The sequence below is a fragment of the Cavia porcellus genome, unplaced genomic scaffold, assembly GCF_034190915.1.
Source record: "Cavia porcellus strain 051 isolate PalLab524CR breed Dunkin Hartley unplaced genomic scaffold, mCavPor4.1 scaffold_26, whole genome shotgun sequence".
In the NCBI taxonomy this organism is placed as follows: domain Eukaryota; kingdom Metazoa; phylum Chordata; class Mammalia; order Rodentia; family Caviidae; genus Cavia; species Cavia porcellus.
The window spans coordinates 41,989,301-42,012,591 of NW_026947509.1; the positions used below are offsets into that span (position 1 = coordinate 41,989,301).

General features: G+C 39.1%; 1 protein-coding gene across 35 annotated transcripts in view; it reads left to right on the forward strand.

The window, feature by feature from the left end:
* The window catches only part of Abi2 (abl interactor 2), a 96,098-nt gene that overhangs the window by 38,894 nt on the left and 33,913 nt on the right, over positions 1-23,291 (forward strand). For 17 of the 35 annotated variants that reach the window (XM_063237327.1, XM_063237328.1, XM_003474178.5 and 14 more), the window contains exons 2-5: positions 9,875-10,042; positions 14,325-14,501; positions 16,194-16,211; positions 22,934-23,031. In XM_063237327.1, the coding sequence (XP_063093397.1) occupies positions 9,875-10,042; positions 14,325-14,501; positions 16,194-16,211; positions 22,934-23,031 (461 nt within the window). Of the gene's footprint in view, positions 1-8,547; positions 8,658-9,874; positions 10,043-14,324; positions 14,502-16,193; positions 16,212-22,933; positions 23,032-23,291 lie in introns of all 35 variants that reach the window. The other 18 variants (XM_013157448.3, XM_063237309.1, XM_005005747.4 and 15 more) reach the window with 3 other exon arrangements.

Sequence of the window (23,291 nt, forward strand, 5' to 3'; positions counted from 1 at the left end):
AACCTATCTGTTCATTCACTCACTTGGCAGGGTGTGTGCAGAAGCTCCAAAGCAGCAGCAGGTGAGTCTTGCCCATGAAGTGCTTATTTCTAGATTTCTGTGCATTTAGGATTTGTTTTTTATTTTTCTTTTTTTATTCATTTTTTTATTTTGATGAGAATAAAACCAAACAAGACAAAACAATATAGAGTCAATCAAAATAAAAGGATGTACATGGTACATGACTTAAAAACAAAATACAAGATCAATAATGGTTACCATAATGCCTCTTGTTATCTTCAAAAGAATTGCCCATATCATTAGGCATAATAAAATCAAACAGAACAGTATAGAACAAAACCAATAAAAACGAAACAGTGGAGACATAGGATTTCAGAAGAAGATAATAGTAAAACCACAATGGGTATCGTAGTGCATCTTACTGTCTTCAAAGTAGTTGCCTATACCATCAGACTTGATACCATCAACCAAAAAATAATAGAATAAAATCAGTCAAAAAATGATAGCAATACAGAGCTTGAGATCAAGCTAATAAGAAATAAAAAATGCTTACTATAATGTATCCTGCTATCTTTGGAACAGCTGTCCATGCCATCAAATCTAATACAAGTAGACAAACTGAAATAGAATAAAACCAAACCAAACAGAACAATGAAAACAATATGGGTTTCAAATCACAATAGTAGATTAACAGTGGCCACTGCCTTCCCTTTTTAGATAGTTCCTTCCCTTTCACTTTCACAGGATGTATCGTACATTTTGGATCCCACTAACTCCTTTAGGTGTTTTTTTTTTTTTTTTTTTTTGGTACCTGTGATTGAACTCATGACCTCATGCTGCCAGGCGGGTACTTATGCCACTGAGCTAAATCCCTTGCTCCTCCTTCAATTTTTATATTAGGGAGACAACCCACTATTCACCTAAGTGACTGTGAACCTGAGCATGATCTCAAATTATATCCATTTATCTACAAGAGCCTCAAGATTATCTTTCTTTATAGCTGAGTAGTTTTCCATTGTATAAAAATGTCTTGGCTTTCTAACCAATCTGCAGCTATGGGCAAGCTACCCCCTCTTTTTTATGGTTCCCTGTCACATAGAGCATTGTTTTCTCATCCTTGGCTTGCCGTCTATAAACCCCCTTTTGAGATAAATGTATTTCTTACATAAAGCATATTGATGGACCCTGTCTCTTGATCCATTCTGCCTGTTTCTTTTTATTGGTGAATCGAGGCCATCTATATTAGTGATTATAGCCAACTTTCTCTACCTCATCTCTGCCATGCTATTTTTCTGCCATTGGTTGCCTACTTTTCCCCTTCATTCCACTGTCTGCCCCATTCAGTGAGCCCCCTCTGCTACTGTTCCTGAAACCATAACCTTTTTTTCCTCTTTTTAGAATGTCCTTCAGTATTTTTGTCCTTCAGTAGGGTTGGTTTGGTTGTTATGAATACCCCAGTTCCTCTTTGCCGTGGAAGCATCTTGTTTCTCCATTAATTTTGAGAGATTGTTTTACAGGGTACACCAATCTGGGTTGGAGTTTATTTTCTTTCAGTGCTTGGAGTACTTCAAGCTCTTTTTGATTTGATGGTTCCTGTCGAGAAGTCTGTTGTGATTCTGATGGGTTTTCCTTTGTAGGTGATCTGTGTCTTTTCTTCATAGCTTTTAATATTCTGTTCTTGTGTTGAATTTCTGGGATCTTGATTATTAGATGTCTGGGTGTAGATTTATTTTGGTTATAGCTGGGTGGAGTTCTGTATGCCTCACTTATCTGAATAACATTTCCTTTTCCTGTGCTTGGGAAGTTTTAATTATTTCTGTAAATAGCCTTTGTATTTCATTTGTGTTTACCCTTGTGTTTTCACTCACATTTTTTATTCTTAAATTATACTTCATGTCATCTTGTAGCCTTTGTATTGTTGCTTTTCCTGGTTTCTTGTTATTTTTAAGAGATCTTTCATTTCATGATTACAAGCTACAAACCTTTCTTCAAGCTTTGATAATTTAATTTTAGTTTCTTTCAAGCAGTTTTGCCAGCTTTCAATGGAGTTTTAATTTCCTGGTAGTCTTTTTGAATCTGTTTCATGTATTCTAAGTCTTTTTTATATTCTTCATTGAATGTTTCCCTCATTTTCCTGTATTCCTCTATTCCATCTGTGTCTTCTCTAGAGGTGCTTAGCAATTCTTTTATTATGTTTCTCATTTCTTCTTTTACCTGAGATGGTATTTCTGTTCTAGTTTATTTTATAGTCTTTTGAAGTTGTTTCTTTACTTCGGTTGCTGTTGCTTCAGAAACTTCAGGTGTACGACTCCCAATCTTTTCCATGTTTACATCTCCTGGACCAGTACTGCTTGGGTTGGAGGCCAGATTGCCTTTTGCTTTTTCCTCTTGTCATGTTCCTAGTTTTTTCTGGGCAAGTGGGTAGTGGGGTCCTTCGCACATCCTGTGTTGGCCACAATTTCTCTGAAGCGAGACTCTTTGCTTTTTGTAGCCTCTGCTGGCTAGGGGTATCTGATGGTGACCATCGGGTGCACTGGTGTAGGACTGTTTGCCAGCCTGCTTTGGCCCCAGTGGCTGCTGGAGTACAAGCAGTGGGAGGCAGGTCGCCACCTCCCTCCTGAGCTGGTTAACAGCAGGGAGCCCTCACCACATATCAGATTTGTAAGTTTAGGAGGTTGAAAGTGAGTCATTATCAGGTGACTCATGCACTGATGATGATGATGATGATGGCGATGATAATAATGACAGTGATCACAACTACAAATTTGACATTGGTCACTTGCTCCAACAACTTTTACACTGGCCATTTGAGCCAAAGCTCCTGTGACAGTGAACCAGAGCAAGAATTGACTGATACAGACACAGGGAAAGAAAGCCTCCTTGATTCAGATGAAGATGAAAATAGCAGTGTTTAGTACATATGTGATTAGTCATGCTGCAACCGAATGGTTACATATGCCTGACTGATCCAGTGTTAGAACTAGGTCTGAAAATATAATTAGGTTCTTGGCAGGGATGAAACCTTTCTGATGGAATTCACTGCAATTCACTGTTGGTAATTGTTTGTAACAGGTGATATGCTACAAGATGTTGTAAAATGCACAAGTACTGAAATGCAAGTTAAAATGTTCTGTATGCGCCAGTAACCATACTCAAAAATCTGTTTATTAAATGACACCTCACTAGCTGAACTGAAAGCATTTATATATCTGCTGTACTTAGCAGATCTTTCTCATGGTAATTGCGGGAATGTAAAAGACTTGGGAAACTGATAGCTGTGGACTTTAGGTTTATAGAATGGCACTGAGTAGCTTGGGTTTCCTTCAGAATAGTCTGAGGTTTGATGACAAAACCACCTGTCAAGAAAGAAAACTGATAATTTGGCTGCTATCTGTTCCTTGAGAGCATTTTTCCAGAATGTTAAGCAACACTGTCCAAATCCATGACTATTGATGAACAGCTTGCAGCATTTTGTATGTAGTATAAAACTTCAAAAGCAGACAGTTATCAAACCAGAATATATATCGTAGAGTCTTGTCATCTTCAGTGTAGTTGCCTATACTCTCAGACTTGATACTATTAATCATATCAGTGTTGAATAAAATCTGTCAATACCAAACAGCAATCAAACAAACCAAATTTAACTAAGATTAGTTATGATAAAACAGTATAAGCCATACAGGGTTCCAGGTTAAGATAATAGGAAATTAAAGATGATTACTGTGCTATATCCTGATGTTTTTGGGATAGCTGTCTGTGCCCTCAAATCTAATGCAAGTAGACAAACTGGGACAGAATAAAATAAAAAAAAAAATCTGTCTAAGCAGAGTGATGCAAGTAATGTGGGTTTTAAATCCTCATACACTATTAACAATATCTTCTGCCATCTTTTTTAAGACTCTCCTTGCGCTTTCACTTCCCCAGGGTACACTGTGCATTTTTTGGTTTGACCAAGACCCTTGGTTTTAAATTGGGGAGGGGGGCAACCTGCTATTTACCTAAGTGGTTCTGAACCTTCTCTCTCCTGGACTTGATCTCTAATTGTATTCCTTTTACCTATTAAAGCCTGTCTTTCCAACCTATCCACAAATACTGGTCTAGTTGCCCCTATTACTCTCTGGTTCTCTATCACATAGAGCATTGTTTTCTCATATTTGATTTTTAGTCCATGTACTCTTTTTTCATGGTAATTATATTTCCTATAAATAGCATCTCGGTGGACCCTGCTTTCTGATCTGCTCTACATGTGGTTCTTTTTTTTAAATTTAGTGTATCAGGGCCATCTATATTAGAGATTATAACCAACCTTCTCTGCCTCATTTCTGTTTTGCTGTTTTTTTTTGCCATCAGTTGTCTGCTTATCTTCTTTATTCTGTTTTCTGCTCCATTCATTGAGGCCTCTCTGCCAATGATCCTGGAATCCTAGTACTTTTCTCTCTCTAGAATGCCCTGCAGTATTCTCTGTAGAGTTGGATTGGTGGTTGCGAATTTCCCAAGTTCCTCTTTGTCTTGGAAGCATCTTGTTTCTCCATTAATTTCTAGAGACAGTTTAGCAGGGTATATCAATCTGGGCTGGAAGTTATTTTCTTTCAGGGCTTGGAATATTTTGCTCCAGGCTCTTCTTGACTTGATGGTTGTGTCGAGAAGTCTGCTGTTCTGATGGGCCTTCCTATAAGTGATCTGTTTCTTGTCTCTGACAGCTTTTAATATTCTGTTCTTATATTGAATTTCTCGAATCTTGATTATTATATGCCTGGGTGTGCCTCTGTTTTGGTTGTAGGTGGCTGGAGTTCTGTATGCCTCATACATCTGAATATTATTTCCTTTTCCTATATTTGGGAAGTTTTCCTTAATTATTTCTGTGAATAGCCTTTGTAATTGCTTTGTTTGGACCCCTGCTTCTTCATTCACATTCTTTTTTTTTTTTTTTTTGGTCTTTTTTCTTTTTTATTGGTACTGGGGATTGAACTCATGACTGCCTGTTTGCAAGGCAAGTGCTTATGCCGCTGAGCTAAGTTGTAGATCCTCTTTGTCATCTTCTAGCCTTTGTATTATTACTGCTTCTTTCCTTGTTATTTTAAAAAAGTTTTCCCTTTCATAATCCCACATTGCAAAGCTGTCCTCCAGTTTGGATAATCTATCCTTAGTTTCTTTCAAGCAGATTTGCCATCTTTCCAAAGAGTTTTTAATTTTCTGGCAATCTCTTTGAATCTGCTTCATGTATTCCATATTTTCTTTATATTCTTCATCAAATGGTTCTCTCCTTTGTTTGAGTTCCTCCTTTCTTCTGTCTTTGTCTGCTTGAGGGGTGCTTAGCATCGCTTTTATTAATCTTCTTATATCTTGCTTTACTTGGCTAAATATTTCCCCTTTGAACTCGTCTATGAGGTCCTGAAGATATCTCTTTATGTCCACTGGTGCCATGTCTGATATTGCATGTTTGCTGTTCTCATTCTCTTTGGTATTTACCTGGCCTAGGTCAATGTTCTCAGGGTTGGAACCGGGGGACTTTTTGTTGTTGCTTCCTCTTCCCATCTTTTTTGTTTCTTCCAGGAGGCCCCCGTTTCTTTCTTCGTTGGTTATAATTCTTCTGAAGCACACTGGCTAGGTGACCCTTCCCATGTGCTGCCCCCTCCTCTCCAGATCAGTCAAGCTGCTGAGACCTGCACTGTATTACTATGCACCGCCTCCCCTCCGGGTCAGTCAAATTTCTGAGGCTTCACTGTCTTAGTGTGTGCTGCCGCCATAGGGAATTGATTTTGGATAACCTATTGGGTTTCAGCCAGGTTGTGTGACCCAGGCCTAGCTCTCTACCAATCCCATTTGGGAAGGGGACAACTGACTGAAGTCACTGCTGCCCTTTGTACTTGCCCGGTCCCAGAATGTCGTCCGCTGGAGTCTTGCTTTCTGTGGAATGGCTCCATTCCCGTCATTCACCACAGGTTGATGCAGGCTTCCCACCAGCTCAGCTCTCCGTTTGGCTGGCTGACCCCGACCTCAGTGTGACTGTGCCTCCAGTGAGTCCAAGCGGCGGGACCTTGGATGGCTCAACAAGTTGCCTGCTGTGGTAGGAGCACTGAACTTTTAGCTGTTCCAATAATAGCACTGGGACTGTATGTTTAATTGGTTCTTCTCATCTTAGTTTCTTCTTGGGATGAGAGCATTCATCTCCCTCTCTTTGGGTCTCCTCACACTGTATTATGTTGAATTCTAAGTTGATGATCTCCTTTGTTTTTATTCCTTTAAAAAAGTTTTTTTTTTAATCTCAGTTAATTTGAAAAGTTCTGTCTTCCAGGTCTTTTTTCTGCTCGATCAATTCTGTTCTTGCTCTCTATTATATTTTTTTATTTCATTTTCTGAGCTTCCTTCCTTCCTTCCTTGGTATTTTGAGACAGGATCTTGCTATTCAGTTCAGACTGGTCTTGAACTTACTATGTAGTCAGGGTTACCTGGAACTCATAACAGTCCTCCTGCCTCAGTCTCCCAAGTGCTGGGATTATAGGTGTGCACCTCATACCTGCTATAGTTCTGTGATTTTTTTTATTTTTTGGTCATTTTGAGACAGGATTTCATTGTACAGTCAGGCTGGCCTTGAACTCACTTTGATACAAAGTAAGCAGTCGTCCAGGCTCAGCCTACCAAGTGTTAAGATTACAGGTATGTGCTGTCATGACTGGCTGATCCGTGATTTCTAATTGGTTTTTAAAAAAATAATTTTTTTTTTTTGTACCAGAGATTGAACTCACAGCCTCGTGCTTGCTAGGCAGGCGCTTATGCTCCTGAGCTAAATCCCCTACCCCTCCGAAATTAATTTTTTTTGATAACCAGGAATACTTTTTTATTTCTTTTTTTATGATTGCTGCCTGTTTACTGAATTTCTCATTCATAGCACGAATTATGTTCCCAATTTTAGTGACTTATTTGTCATTAAAGTCATTAGTTTTCTTTCTTTCTTTTTTTTTTTTTTTTGAGACAAGGTCTTGCAGTGTAGTCCAGGAAGACTGGCTTTGTACTCACCTTGTAACCTCTGCCCAGACTGGCTTCAGGAACTGGGTTACAGGTGTGTACCAGCACACCTAGCAAAACTACTCTGTTTGTAAGTTCTTCATGGTACTGTTCACAGATTCCTTGCTCTTTGGAGCCAGTTACTGCAAAGTGTGTTCCTGTGGGGGCCTCCTGTTCCCTTATTTTTTCCAGGTTTTTAAATCTCTGCATTGGTATCTTGTGTTTCTCCTGGGCTGTGGTTGCAATGTGTGTTCCTATGAGGGCCTCTTGTTCCCTTATTTTCTCAGGTTTTTAAATCTCTGCATTGGTGTCTTATGTTTCTTCTGGGCTCTGGTTGCTGTGGGCTGGCTTTGCAGTGAAGGACTGTGTGTGGCTGTGTGTGGAGCGATGGTTGGAAGTGCTGCGTTGGCATTAGTGCCTTGGGAGGTCCAGTTGTGTCTCTGCGGCTTTGCTTCTTGAATCCACCTGGGTGATGCAGGGTTGATGGGATTGCACTGCCTGCTGGGTTGTGGCTCCCTGAAATGGGGTGAGTCCACTGTTAGCTCGGGGTCTTGGGCCTGGTGGTGAGTGTGGAGCATCCTGTCCTTTCAGGTTCATGTGGCTCTAGGCTGCTCTGGGGGGACCCTTATGGGCCCAGACATGCGTAGTATGGTATCTCTAGCAGTTGTCTGTTGGTTTCAAAATCCACACAGCCAGGTTGCACCAGTGCACTGACTGGGAGCCTGTTCATGTTAGGTTGCCACTCTGCTGCTGGGTTCTGGGAGCTCCCTGGACACTTCCTGGTCTGAGGTGGGGGGAGGAATGGGCGCTGCTGAAGGCTACCTGCTTCCCTTTCCCTGACCAGCAGAGTCCCTATGGATTTAGGGTTGATTTTGAGAGAAGGAACAGTGGGTGTCTAGTGCTGGTTCCGTGTGTCTGCATCTGTAGCTTTCTGGCACCATCTCTTGCTCTGCTTCAGATGCTCTACTGTGGCTGATGGTTGTCTTTTTCTTCTCCCTTATTCGGTCCTTTGTAGTGGAGGGAAATGCGCTTGGCCTCTGTTCAGCCGGCTTTCTGAGTAGCACTCTACGTTTTCAAAACGTCTTTAGTTTGAGCCAAGATTGATATCATTACTGCTTTTTTTAATTAAGTGATTATAAATATTTTTATTAGTACCTATTATGACGCATTGGGCTTTAATGTGTTTTGTATGTACATATCTTCTTGATATTTCAAGCTTGCATAATTCGAATTTCTAAGGATTAGAATGGAGAAGATACAATTGGTGCACACTTGAAATCCCAGCAGTCTTGAGAGGATGAGCCACAAATTTGAGTCTAGCCTGGGCAACTTAGTGAGACATGTTTTAAAAAATTATTTTTCTCTCTGTCTATGATGTGTAGCTCACTGCATGCAGAACTTCTGGATTTGATACCCAGTAGCACTCCCCCAAAAGTCTAAGATAGTGATTCTTAACTCTTCCCAAGTAAGAAATGATATTACTTGGTTATTTTGTTAACTGTGTCAAAAAAATTCGCTTCCTTTCTTTCCTTTTATCTTCAGAAACATTTGTAATCTAGAGTTATTGGTCGTGGTTCTAGACTGTGTGGAAAAAACAAGTTTGGGACAGAAGTGGATTTTTGACAGTTGACTACTACCCACAGACACAACAGGTGCTTGTTTTAGTGATTTCTGTTAGAAAACAATTTTGTATTCATTGTCTTATTTGATGTTAGCTTCTCAGAGCGGTTGAATCAGGGTTTTATGTCTTCTGTTTGTCATTGAGGAAACTGAGAAACTGTTGTCCCAGTTGATGTCGTGTAGTAAACCACAGTGCTGGGCCAGGCATTTAGCTCAGTTACATAAGTGCCTGCCTTGTAAGTGCAGGATCATGAGTTCAATTCCCAGCACCACAGAAAAACGAAAACAAAACAAAAAAACCTCAGTAAACGACAGTGCTAGTGTTCACAGAAACGCTATCTGGTTCAGAGATGCTGGCACTTTAGCTCAGCCACAGAATCTGTACAGAACCAGGGCAGGACATGGGATTTGGCAGTTGGCAACATAAAATATGTAATATTGCTTTGTTTGGCAGATCTTAAAAATAATCATGCTTTTTTTGCTGTGTAGCTTCTCTTTTTCAAATGAAGTTTATGATCTTTGGTAGTTTGTATTGCATAGGGTTGTTAACATTAAAGGGCTTTAAAGCATTTAGAGCACTTTCATTATTTTAAATTTACCATTTCTGTTATTAATCCTTTTTATTTATCATTATTTTATGGTTAATGCTTTAATCAGACACATAACTACATTGTAGTCACATTTAATATATGAATGGAAGGAAAGGAATTCAGGAAAATACAATAATATATGCCAGAGTTTGTACATTCAGATCAGTGCTACTTTCCAAGCAGTGATTTTAAGAATGTACATATTTTCTGTCATTGCTTGAAATGACCATTGGATCTCATTTTTTAAATAACAGCTTCAAGGTTTTATTTGCATTTTTTATAAAGATGTGTCTATTTTTTTGGGAGGGGTACTCGGAATCAAACTCAGGACTTCACACTTGGCAGGCACTTATACCGCTAAGCTGCATGCCTGACCCAAAGATATGACATAAAAATATCAGTGAACCTGGGGCAGTAGTTTACTTTATGTGATTGTCAAGTAGTTTTCAGAACTGTTTTTTTTCTTTTTAAATTAGTACTGGGGATCAAATTCACGACCATGTGTTTGCAAGGCAGGTGCTTATGCCACTGAGCTAAATCCTGAGCCCCCAGAACATTTTTATCCGGGTGTAGATTTGGCAGCAGAATGGTTTGTTGGTTAGTTGGTTAGAAATGGTTTATCGTTGAAGTAATGATCACTGGTTTGTTTTTTCCTCTAGTCAGCAGATAAACAGCGAGCCCTAGAGGAAACCAAAGCCTACACCACCCAGTCATTGGCGAGCGTTGCCTACCTGATAAACACCTTGGCCAACAATGTCCTGCAGATGCTGGATATCCAGGCGTCACAATTACGAAGGATGGAGTCTTCAATCAATCACATTTCACAAGTGAGACCATGCTTTTTCTACTTTCCTGAGAGGAATATTTAATAAAGCTTATCTTGCTATGTTATAATCTTTATTATGTGAGTTTATGTTCATATGTGGCTTGAAAAATACAAACTAATATTCAGAGTTTTTTGTGTGTCTGTCTTTTTATGGTATCATATTTATGACTTAAGAGCAAGTAAATGTTAATATATTCTATTACATTTAAGTTGCCATGGTAACATAGCCCTAGTGATAATTTGTCCTATTTCTTCTAATTTATACCAGATTTTACATTTTATCATTTTTAGAAACAGGAATGGTGGCTTATTTAAAATTTTCTGTTGCTACAATTTGTGTTTACTGGGGTGATATCAGTCATACTTACAGTAATGGAAATACTAAGACTAGCAGAAATACTAACAAACTTTGTTACAGTGTCTTGAAACCTTTTTATAAGAAAAGTCATGCTCGGCTGGTCCGAGTGCAGTGGTGTTTACAACTAATTGATCACAACCAGTTACAGATTTCTTTGTTCCTTCTCTACTCCCACTGCTTCACTTGACTAGCCTTAAAAAAAAAGTCATGCTCACAAAAATATAGAAATAAAAATAGAAAATCTCTTTTATCACTACCTGACTTTTTTACTAAGAAACAAGAAAATTAAAACGTTTATATTTTTGTTATGTACCTTGTGTTAAGGATTGAAATTTTTAAAAAATTATGTTTAAGTGCACAAATTGAATTCTTTGTTGAAAAATTCAGTTGACTTTGAAGACTATTAGATGCTGTTTAGTTTTTTTTTTTTTGTCTTTTTCATTTTTACTGGTACTGGGGATTGAACTCACGACTGCCTTCTTGTAAGGCAGGCGCTTATGCCGCTGAGCTAAATCCCCAGCCCCTGAAGATGATTGTTTTTTGTTTCATTTTGGTGTGGGTGCTAGGGATTGAACCCAGGAACTCACACATGCTAGCCAGCCACTGGAAGTTTATTCTATAGAGTAAAAGAAAGTGGTTTCTGCCTTGAAAGCTAATACTTAGGAAATACTCTGAAACAGGGAATGGCAAACTGTTTCTATAAAGGGGAAGATGGTACATATTTCAGGTTTTGTGAAACATGCAAGACTTCAGTGTTATGTTTTCATTCTAAGCTATGGGTATATAAAACAGTTTGTGGGTCAAACTAAGTGTGTAGCCACATTTTACCAGCCTGTGGTCCTAAATGTTTTTTTTTTGTTTGTTTGTTTTTTAAAGAGACAATGATTCCTTTTTGGGGAGTGGAATCCAAGGTGTTGCACATTGCTAGGCAAGTGCTGTATCAGGGAGCTACTCTACCAGCCCTTTGGGACTATTATTTGAAAGTAGGGTCTTGTCCGTGCTGAGCTCATACTTGTGAGCCTCTTCCTCAGCCTCCCAGGTAACTGTGGCCGTCATGCCCTGCTTCAACTATTTGAATTCTAAGTTTTATTATCTGTATTATTATTATTAAGACCTGGTTTTAGAGGCAGTCAGAGGGGTCTTTTTTTTGGTACTGGGGATGGAATTCAGGTAGGTGCTTATGCCACTGAGCTAAATCCCCAGCCCTGTCAGAGGGTTCTTGAGTCCAGAGGTTCATGCAGCTTGGACAGAATACTATGTTCTTAGAATGTGCAGAAACGATTGAGTTGAAATGAAGAAACGGAGACTCAGTCAAGTCAAGGATGAGTTTGCCTGTGAACTGTGATGACAGTGGGCTTCTGGGCCCTGCGAAGCTCCGCTGTTTCTGGACCAGCGGGCATTAGCTGTCTGGAGTGCTGGGGTTATTTTCCGTTAGTGTGTGTTTTCCTGTTTTTTTTCCCAAGAACCAAAGCACGGTTCAGCTTCCCAGTGCTCTTGCTTTTTTCTCCATTGTAGTGAATGTCAAAGTGAATAGAATTGAGAGTTAGGATCTAGATTTTGTGCTGGCTTTTTCACTGCCTTGTATTACATTTGGCTTTTGGGTCCTCAGTTTTCGCTTCTGTGAGATTATTTATTTAAAACTTTATATATAAAGCTTTATATAGAGAGTTTTGCTACAAAATTGTCTTTAAGGAGATATCCCAGTTAATCATATGCAATTATACATAGAATAGGGAATTTATGTACTTCCTAATTTTCTTTGTGTAGTTTTTATATCGCTATATAAAATGAAGAGCTAAAACTTTACCTACCCTGGGTTTAGTAAGCGACTTGTCTTATGAAAGATGCATTATTTGAAGCACATTTTTGTAATTTAACAAAATATTTAATTGAAACAGCTTACTGGTGAGACATCAGAGCTCTGTCTGGGAACGCCCAGCCTGGCTGAGTGAATCCCCCTAACCGAGGGTCGCGGAGGTTCCCACACCAGCGGGGCAGCGGAGGGAGGCAGTGCTGTGCCTGTGGGGAACAGCAGGCAGCGCAAGACTGAGCCACAGCGACGTCTGTCCTTGGCCCTGCCTGTCGCGTGCTGTGGCCCAAGCACATGCTGGCCTCATGAGGGAAGTGTGGAGCGGTGCTGGGGCTTTCGAGGAGCTCCAGGGGTTAGTCCAAGGGCCTCCAGGCGGGCCAGAGTTTGCGCTGCCCTGTCACAGGGGAGCCTGTTGCATGCACGGCCAGCCTGGCGATAGAGGTAAGGAACTGTGAGCGCGGCGACGGTTGTCCCCGCGCTGCTGGCAGTGGGCTTGGTGGTCGTGGGCGGTGTCCGTGGTCTCTGCTGCTCCGTGTTTCCTTGCTGCACGCAGTGCTGTCCTGGAGGCCGCCTCTATGTGAGAGCAACTTTTTTTTTAAAATTTTTATTTTTTTGACTTTTTGAGACAGGGTCTCTGTGCAGTTCGGGCAGGCCTTGAGCTCACTTTGTAGCCCAGGCTGGTCTCAAACTCACAACATCTTTCTGCCTCAGCCTCCCGAGTGCTGGGATTATAGGCTTGAGCCACACCCCCGCGAGAGCAATTTTACTGCCAAACCCGTAATTCGTGACTTTAGAAACTTGGGATACATTTGAAATGATTTTCTATTAAATTCTTCCTAACTATCACTGATGAACCTGTACTTGCAGTAACTTAATGGGTTTTAGTAGTTTGCCACCACTGCAGTAGGAGATTTAGAAGAGTGAATCATCAACGCAGAGATTCTTCCAGTAGTAGTTAATAATGTCAGACACTTATGTCTTTATTGCTGTTAGCTACTACTTTTAGAGAGGGGAAGTTGAAGTGCAGGACTGAGGAGTTCGGTTGGAAAAAAAAGTGTCTGTTATCAATTTGCTTAACCCAGGAATGGTGGTAGAATATGTGGCCACTTTGAGTGTTTTCCTTGCATTCCACAAGGAAGCATACATTTTGTGTTGCAACCAGTACCTAATTCATGTATGTACTTATATATAAAACAAATGTGTTTCAAGAAACAGTGGTTACTGTGTGTGCTTGAAGTCTTCTGTTTCATTTGAAATAATCTCTGCTTAACCCCTGAGCTGCAACTTGTGGTTTAAAGTATGACAAAACAGTTACTAATCACCTGAGAAAGTCTTTGTTAGCAAATAGCCTATGTAAAAGTACAAGTCATTTGAACTACATTAGACCCGATGTGATTGTTTAATCAACCTAAGTAAATTAAGAAGATGTTTGGAAAGGATTGTGTCATAATCAAGTAAAAGCAGCTTTGCGCAATACAGGTTTTCTGTCAAACTTACAATCATTTTTAACATTATATTTTAGCTCCCCCTTCTTAAAAGATGTTTAAACATTAATAGAACTTTTAAAATATCAGATTAATCATTGGGGCTTCCTTAATCATTGAATGAAGCTACATTTTACTGGAGAGTAAATACTAGCATGCTTTGAGCTGGAGGTTGGTGAGTTTCCATGCAGGGACCAGTTAATGTTTTGGACTTTGTGGGTCATAAATTCTCAATGATGACTCTGTCTCTGCTGTTGCAGTATAAAAATCACCCATAGACAAGTAAGCATGTGAGCAGCATGGGTATGTTGTAATAGTTTGAAATTTGAATTTCATGTAATTTTGACGTATCATGACTTTTTTTTCTGGTTTCCTCAGCCATTAAAAATGTAAATACACTCATAGCTTGTGGTTTCTAAACACAGATGGTGGGCTGTATGTGACCTGTGGGGCCATAGTTTGCTGGCCTTGTGTTGATCTACAATGTAAAAAGTTGGTTGTCCAGAAAGGAGAAAATGAGCAAGTGAATATGAACAGCAATGCTAAATCTCTGGCCATTTATATTTTGATTTTTCTGGATACTGGAGCATATATTTTTGTATTGTCTTCTTTAAAATATTGTATCTTGCAGACAGTTGATATTCATAAAGAGAAAGTTGCGAGAAGAGAAATTGGTATTTTAACTACCAATAAAAACACTTCAAGGACACACAAGATTATTGCTCCAGCCAACCTTGAACGACCAGTTCGTTATATTAGAAAACCTATTGACTATACAATTCTAGATGACATTGGACATGGGGTAAAGGTAGGTATAGTTTTTTCAAGCTTTTAAAAATAATAGTTCGTAATGGAACTCTTTAGAAAGTAAGCTCTTGTCTTTCTTAGAGGACCAAGTTCTGGTCTAGTTGTGTTGGTGAAGATTCTTTATTCCTATAACTTTAAAAATATCTTTTGCTTTTTCTTAGTGCTGTCTGTTCTTAAGGTTTTTTTTTTTGTACTGGGCATTGACCTTGTGCTTGCCAGGCAGATGCAGCGCCTCTTGAGCTATATCTCTGGCCCTGTTCTTAAGTTTTGAAAAGTCTTCAAATAATTGCATTTGCTTGATCATTTATGATAATTCTATGTATAGAATGTATAAAATGGTATGATTTTTATAATCTTTTAATGGTTAATATGACTGAAATTATTCAGCATGTTATTAAAATGTTTATCTTATCTCAACAATTTATCAGCAGCCTTTTGGATTGGTTTTTGAAACACTATATTAATAGACTAAACATGTACTTTGATTTTTTCCTAGAATAATCTCTTTGTTTAAGGCGAGAATAGAGCAATAAAAGGACAGTAATGTATAAATTACTGTTTGTGCTGTTTTGAGTGTGTAACCTGTACGTTTGGCCGCTTGTGAGTGCCTAGTGTGTCTGTGAAACGGCAGCCACAGAGCTCAGCGGGCTGAGGTTGCCAGCCCCTGCTGGTGAGGTGGGTTCTTTGCAAGTACAGGCCCGCTCTGGGTTTCCTCCTCCGTACTAAAAATAGCAAAACAAGGACCAGCAGACACCCCAGCCATGACTGAGGGATATGGGCATTTCATTTACATTTGTGTCGGTACTTAAAATGATTTAGAGCCTCAGCTAAGTAATAAGTTATTTAAAATACTCATCTGCTTTGAAAGACAGTGCCTTACAAATTGTGACTTTGAATAGATACATACATATGTCTGTGGTAAAATTGTATGCAGTTGATTTTTTTCTAGTATGTCTATTTAAATAAAAAATATACCTAGACTGTTTAAGCCAGAAATCAATTAAACCTAAATTTAATGTAGCTCAAAATAATAAGAAAATACAGAGTATAAATATACTTTTAAACTTTTTTTCTTCCCTCAGAGTTTTGATGTAAGCTTTATTAGCTGGACTTAGGTGTTTAATTTTATATGCTTTTGGATTGTTTAATTAGAACATGTTAAAGTAGGATATGTAACTTGATAGTTACTTGATAACTGAAGTTTATTTTAACTTGGGAAAATTTATTCAAGGCCAAGAGCTGTTAATAGACTGTTTTAGGTACTATCAGAATCTAATGCCAAAAGACATGAGGAATATTTTTAAAAAATCACTTCTGTGCTTGGCTGTTAATGTAATAAAAAGATCACCTTCTACAGCTCTATCTTCAGAGTAAAATGTTATTCCTGTAGGACTCTCTAGTCCCTTCATTATTTGTGCATTATTGTTTAAGGGTTCCTAATTTGAAGAAATCATTAATGAAATTTTTTGAATAGAACAATGTCTTCAATAGTTTCATCAAAGAAACTCCTACTCATGACACATTCTGCTTTAATCACTCTTTCTGTGATCTACTGAAACATTATTTTGTTAATGCTGAATGCTTAACTTGTTTTTTCTTTGTTTTTTTCCTTTCTCTTCACATCCTAGAGTTCCAACTAACCTTTCAATGCTTTTTTTCCTTACCTCTTTATTTGCTCCATTTATGCATTAAGTGGTTGCTTAGATTTAAGGTAAGAGATTCCAGGGCTGGATTTCCATTCTTTTTCTTATGTAGAATATTACACACGGGGAGTAAAGAGATACTTGGCACCTGGCCTCTTAAGGCCAACAGATAATTTCACTTTATTTTTCCTTGTGCATCTTCGTGGTGTGTCTTCATGTTCTTTGAGCTTATTTTTGTCTCTGTTCACAACTCTTTCCTTTGGGCTAGAACAGTGCCTGATACAAATTAGGTATTTAGTGTTCGTTGAATGAATGCTTATTTTGCAATTTTGCTATATTTTGTGAAATTGAAGTGTAACCTACTTTATGAAATGTTACGAACTAAAGTAGCTGAATTTTTGTAAATGTAGAAATTTTGTTATAAATTGGAGGGCCAACTAATGTGCTGTATTTAACCCTCCCCTTGTGTAATAACCTTTTTATTCTATAAATGGTATGCTTCATTTACCTTTTGAACAAAATGTCATTATCTTTTGACAATACAAGGAAATTCAGAAGAAAATATTTAGTTATGTGTTTTTTTAAAGTTGCAGTATCATACATAAGAATGTCTTTTTAAAAAGTAGCTGTAATAATACACATTTCAGTACAGACTGACTTTTTTTTAAAATTTTATTTAAGGAGAAAAAGAAAAAAAAGCAGAAAAAGGGTACAAGTTATACAGAATTTCAGAAAAAAAGTACAGTAGGAAATCACTAGTTAATGGATGACATATTGTACAGACTGACTTTTAAGAATTCTTAAAGATGAACATTGGCACAACATCCGGAGCTCACGGTGGTCGACAGTTAGGTGGAGGTTAAGCGGGGGCTGGGCGCTGCTTGGGGTAGCTGATTTGGCCTGTGAGGCCCAGTTTGCGCTCCCGCACTGCAGCAGCTTGCAAGAGAATAGGTGCTGTGGGAAGTGGAAATTCTTTTTCTTGTTGCAATTTGTTTCAATAATAATTTGTTTCATTTTGGTACTTTGGAGGATTGTAGTAAAAGTACTTCAGCTACATTCAAGAAGCTTGTCAAACACATTACTAAAATTATTTTCACCAAACTTAATGTGCATTCTTTTTGTTTTCTTTTTCTTAGCTGAATTTTGTGATTCCTTTTCAATGTGTGTTCTGTCTTTCTGATGCCTTGGTGTTGGTCACATTTTCTGTGTAGAAACCAGTAACCAAGCACAAGGCCACTTGAGTTCGAATCACTCCCTTGTCCTAACCCGGGGCATAGGCTTTTTATTTGGTTTTGGTCGATGAACATGACCAGAGGAGCTGGGCAGGTGTGTGCTGTGAGCCACTGGTGGGAAGGTTGGCTGTAAATGCCCAGTCTTGGCGATTTAGGCTTGTGGGGTTGTGCAGAGACTTAACGGTTGCAGTCAATGAAACCAGGACTGCGTGGGGCTTACCCCCCTTCTTCTCTTCTAACCTCTTGTGTCTTGACGCTGGTTAGTGACGCCCTGACCCCCACAGTGAAAACTGTGGAAAGCCAGAGAAATCTATATTTGTGATCCCATGGAGAAGTTACTGGAATTCTAGTGAGTTAATTCCAGTCTATCACTGCCAATGCAACCCAGTGAGAAGAAAGACACTGAGGCCTGTAACAAGGGGTCCTAAGTTCAGCCAGAATCATGGCTAACCAGAACAAAGGCCTCGACCCAGGGCCAAACCCAGGTGTTGTTAATTTGTGAAGAGGGGTATGGCTTGGGGGATGAGTGACTGTGAGAGTGTTGGAAAGTAGGGATGCTGTGTGCTGGGCTGAGTAGGAGTCCTGAGATCACCTCTGCAATATGGGGGGGTGGGGAGGGAGAGAGAGGGGGAGACAAAGACACACATACACGGAGTAATCTGTATATCACAGATTAGGGTGATACGTAGTGTTTTGGAGTAGGTGCTGCAGTTTCAATGTGTAATTTTCACACTCTGAGAAGCCACAGCCTCTTTGCTTGAGACTCATTCTCAGCTGACAGTGTGGTGTCTCTCAGCATATCTCGCAGACTACTTGGGAACTACAGGCAGGGCATCACTGACCAGTCCATTGCTTTAGAGGCCACACATCAGCACCTGGGCTAGGCCCATGTGCACTGTTTAAAGCCATTGAGGGGATAAAGACAGAACTGGGCCATCTCTGTGTGTATTAGTGCACAGAAACAGGGCCAGGCGTAGCCAGAATGGAGACAGCTGTGCTCCTTTCAAGGCACGTTATCTTGTGATTCTCCACTATAAGTATGTGAAAATATTAATTGAAAACATAAAAATAGATAAGCCCTTTACCCTTAAGGTCCAGAACATTTGCCCACATCACTATTCCATACTTGTTTCTTTCTGGCCCCTCTGTGATTCCTTCTTGAATCTAGTGGATCAAATAAGATTTCTTCTTGATCTTTCTGGGTTCAAGATCTGTTTCCATGTAGGAAATTGGCCCAACTGAGGGACTCAGAGAGAGCTCTAACACGGTTACGCTTAGGTAAGACCCTGTAACTTCACATTTAGATGAAAGCCTTACTATCTTTGCTCTGTTCTAGAAACCCAAAGAATTAGGTACTGGGTGGGACTGCAGTGCTGGACAGGGATGGAGGTCTAGGCCCACTTGGCCAGTGTCCTTTCATCCTCCAGTCTATGTACAAACACAGCCTATGCAGTGCCTGTGTGTGTGTGTATGCTGGAGACTGAACTAGGGCTTGTGCATGCAAAGCAAGCATTATATGCTTGAGTCACAACACCCAGTCCCAGATTCTGTTGTTTTTAAACTTAGAGTTCAGCTATGATTTTCTCTATTAACTTTTCCCTTTATGGTTTTTTCCCACATTGATATTTCTCTGTGTGTGTAATGTCTATAGAATTTGTAGACATCATTTTTTGTTTTAAAAAATACCAGTTGTGGTCATTCATTTTCTGAGCTATTGTGTCTCCCACACTTTTTTTCCCCGAAGGTCTTTATTTTTGTGCTTAGTTTTATAGGTAGTTAGTAATTGAGGGCTGTATAACATCCACCTTTTTATTAACATATATTTGCAGTACAGAGCAGTGATGTTCACATTGGGATCTGGGTGCTTGCGTATAACACATCTCATTCATTTTCACATCTGTTTACCTGCTCCTTCCCCTCTTCCTCCCCTGACCCTCCCTTTCTCAGGGATCTGCAGTGGGTTTCCTGCTCATGCAGTACAGTGTTAGCAAGTGTCTGTCACTGTTCTGTAGCAGCAGGTCATCTTCCAGTGCAAGATTTCAGAGCAGAGTTGATGACATCTGTGAAGTGGATACTGGACAGCAACAGCTTCAAGTTTGTAGGATGCTAAAAAGCGGTATCATTTGTAAGGAGCATCATGTGGCATTGGCACTTGTCCTTTTTTGTGTGTCTTTTTCTTTTTTATCGGTACTGGGGATCGAACTCACGACTGCCTGCTTGCAAGGCAGGCGCTTATGCCGCCGAGCTAAATCCCCAGCCGCTGGCACTTGTCTTTTGATGGGGACATGTTCTGAAAAATGCTCCTGTAGGCGATTTTGTGTTTTAGGCAAAATCCTGGGGAGTTTATTTACACATATTATGACAGCTGTGGTGTCCCTGGATGGTACTGAAGGAATCATTGCTAGAGAGCAGTCTGCTATTGATGAAACACTGTATAATCCAGGGAGATTCAAGGAGGTCTTGAATGCACCAAAAGAATGGTGCAGAAAAGCTGGCACCATGGAGGAGAAGTGTGAAGGCATAATCATTAACCTAATGGGTAGAGACCAGACCACCTTTGGCCGTGAAAGGGCTACCTCTAGTACTGAGACTCGAGGGCAAGTATGAAGGCTGTGGCCGTACCTTCATGGTTTACACGAAGCACTTCTTCTGTTTTGGAGGTATTCTGCAGTAGGGAGAGTAGGAAACTTTCCCTGCCGTTCCTCCTGTGTCTGATACCTGCTTCACGTGGCTTGTGATGACTTTCTGCTTTGTGGACTAGCACCTAAGGCGAAGATTGTTGAAATCAGTCACGAAAACTCCTTTCTAACCCACTTTAGACAGTGTGGTGAGCACTCCTGCTCATGACTCAAGCTTGATCACTGGACATTTATGTGCCAGGTGATCATTGTGCCCCAGCATCCTTCCACCCAGGCCCATCCCTGCCCTACACCCAGTCCACACTGCCATGCTTGTGCTGGCTCTGAAGCCTTGGGCTCTGTGATCCCCATTCCCCTCCTCCTGTGTGCCTGGGAGTGTAGGGGCTCGGCACTGTGTCTGGCCTTTGGTTGATAGTTTTAAAGTTCCAAGAGGAATTATTGTTGTGCAGTGGTTCCAGTCTTGTTATTTTTTTTTTTTTTGTCTTGAGTTTATAGTATGTGAATATGTACGTAAACGTGTGTCAAGTTCCCCTTTGCACTTGCACAATTCAGTCTTGTGTTTTGCTCTGTGTCAGGAAATGTTTTCTTTTAAACACTTCCCATAAAATAGTGTTGAGGACCACGATGGCTACTCAGTAAGTAGGTTTGGACTATAGTTTAATTATAATAGACTCTACCTCTTAAAAAGAAATTCATTGTACTTGGCATTTATTCCATTTTTCAGTCAGTATTTATATTCTGCATGGTATATTGTTTTATTTAGCATACTTTTCACAAATGTTTGAAGAACTTTTTAGCTAAAAGTAAAGTATGACAGTGTCAGTGAAGTATAAAATTAGATGTGACACAGGAACTCTTGAGTTCCTAGGTGATTTGAATCATTCACCCAGGCCACTGACCAAACAGTTGGAGGACTCGACAGATCATAAAATGTAGTGAGTGAGTTTCATATTTATGCGAGATTTTTATTCAAAGACTGTTACCATCTTACTTTTGAGGTGGATTATAGAACATACTACAAAACCTGCCTACCAGATTTTTATTCAAAGACTGTTGATCATCTTACCTTTGAGGTGGATTATAGAAGATACTGCAATTTAAACAAAAAACACTTTACATATTGAAACATAAACCAGAGCTGGAAAGTTATTTTTAAATATTTTAGCTACCCCATATATAGAATAAAATTGTCTTTACTCTTTATCTATTTTGGTTTCTTTTCCTTCCTGTTTCTAGTAATTTGATTTATAGTTTAGTGTTTGGTTCACTTCTCCCTCATCACTTAAAAGTAAGTCTTTTGGGTTTTATGTTGTTGGAGGTTGAGCTTAAAGGACTTTGGGTACTACTTTTAAAATCTTCTGGTATCATAAAATTAAGATATACAGTTTAAAAGCTACATGGGTTATTTTTCCCAGTAATCTGGAAATTTTCCCGATACGGATTGAAAAAAAAAAAAACTTTAGGCATTTTCATTCTAAGGTATAATTAGTATACCCTCTGCTTATTAATGAGGGGGGAGAGCAAGGGTAAGCTAATTTCCATTCTTATTTGATGATTGGTTTTTGGTTCTATTCAAAAGCAACAAAAGGATTACAGATAAATGTTTCACTTAAAAAATACTGACATTTCAAAGGTATCATTTGTCATTAAAGATTGTTTTAACATCACACACAACTTGTTCACTGGGCTATTCATTTGAAGAATTTTTTCTTGATATGTTATTTCTTGCTTGTTCAAATAACAAAGTTTAGTACTTTAAAAAAATCCCATGGAAACCATAGTTAATTTTGGTAGCTATAATACTCCGCATATAATTATGATTTATTTTTAAAAATTTATATCTTGAAATTACAATTATACATATATTCTGTCTTCAGTAGTATCTTTCAATTTCATTTTGCAAGTATTATTTGAATTGTTATATGTATATTATTATTAGAAAATTGATATCCTTTTTTGAAGTATATTTTGAAGATGACAATCCAGCATATTAGAGGCTTAGAATAGCGTTTTGGTGACCATTGACTTAACCCCTTGGTAGTCTCAAACAACCCAAGATTATATTCAAGTTCCATATAAGACACTGAGATTTCTAGGGCTTGCTGTCTGAGTGCTGACATACTCCTGTGGTGCCATGATTATTTCCAGATGACCCATCTTTCTTACCCTGCAGTTTGAGTCAGGAATCAGTAGTGAGTGGAGTCCTCCTGGTCTGATCTAGGGACTGTATTGTGCCTTTCTCATGCCTGAATTAACCCCATGGCCCTGAGTAGCCACAGTTGCTCAGTTCCTGTTGGAACAAAGGCATGGGCAGTGACCCTAGGGAAGTTCACAGCTGAGCAGAATACTTCAGCCCTACTGTCTGAGTCAGGTGTTTAGGGAACTTCTAGCAGTTTTCAGGTATGTGACTTCCACATAAGCGAACACTAGAGAACACTGAATTGTTGTAAGGGCAATCCACAACACAAACAAGGCAGTTTTCTCTATATAATGCAGTTTGTATTCTCTAGTTAACAGTGCATATTTTTATTTGGGAAATGTTTCATGGTATACTTGCTATTTAAAAATAATGACTTGCTTAAAGGCTTCATTGTTTCTGATTGAGTTACTTTAAAACTAAAATTTTTATAGTTATCCTGCTTAATTTCAGTTGAATCAAATCCTCTAACCAGTGATCTGTTGGTGTGATGGCCTAATGGCAAATAAATTTTTGCATACAAGTTGATAATTATTTGAAAATACTTCGTTAGGAAGAGTCCTTTGAGTACAACTGTTGAAAAACAGTAGAGTAGAAATCGCGTATGAAATGCATGGCCTCTAGTTTTTTCCCTATATTTAAACCTCCTTTGTTATATAGTTCCCCCAAATTGCCAGTTGATTTCACTGCATACAAGTTGAGCTTTCCTCAAAATTTTTTAGGTGAGTACACAAAACATGAAGATGGGCGGGCTTCCACGCACGACGCCTCCGACTCAAAAACCGCCCAGCCCCCCGGTGTCAGGGAAGGGGACACTTGGGTGAGTATGTCACTAAGGGTAATACAAGCTAAGAACGAACACAACATAGGTTTCAGTTATTTTTGAATATTTGAGAGAGACCATTCTCTTCCTAGAATTACTTTTGTGTGTGTGTGTATAACCTTTTTCTGGGAAGCACATGTTTATACTTTAAAAAGATCTGTTTAGAAATTGTTTTTCCAATGAATTTAAAATTGATAAAATCCAAGCATAAGTTTATGGCTTATTGTAAACTATAGTCTAATTTTAATTTCTCTATT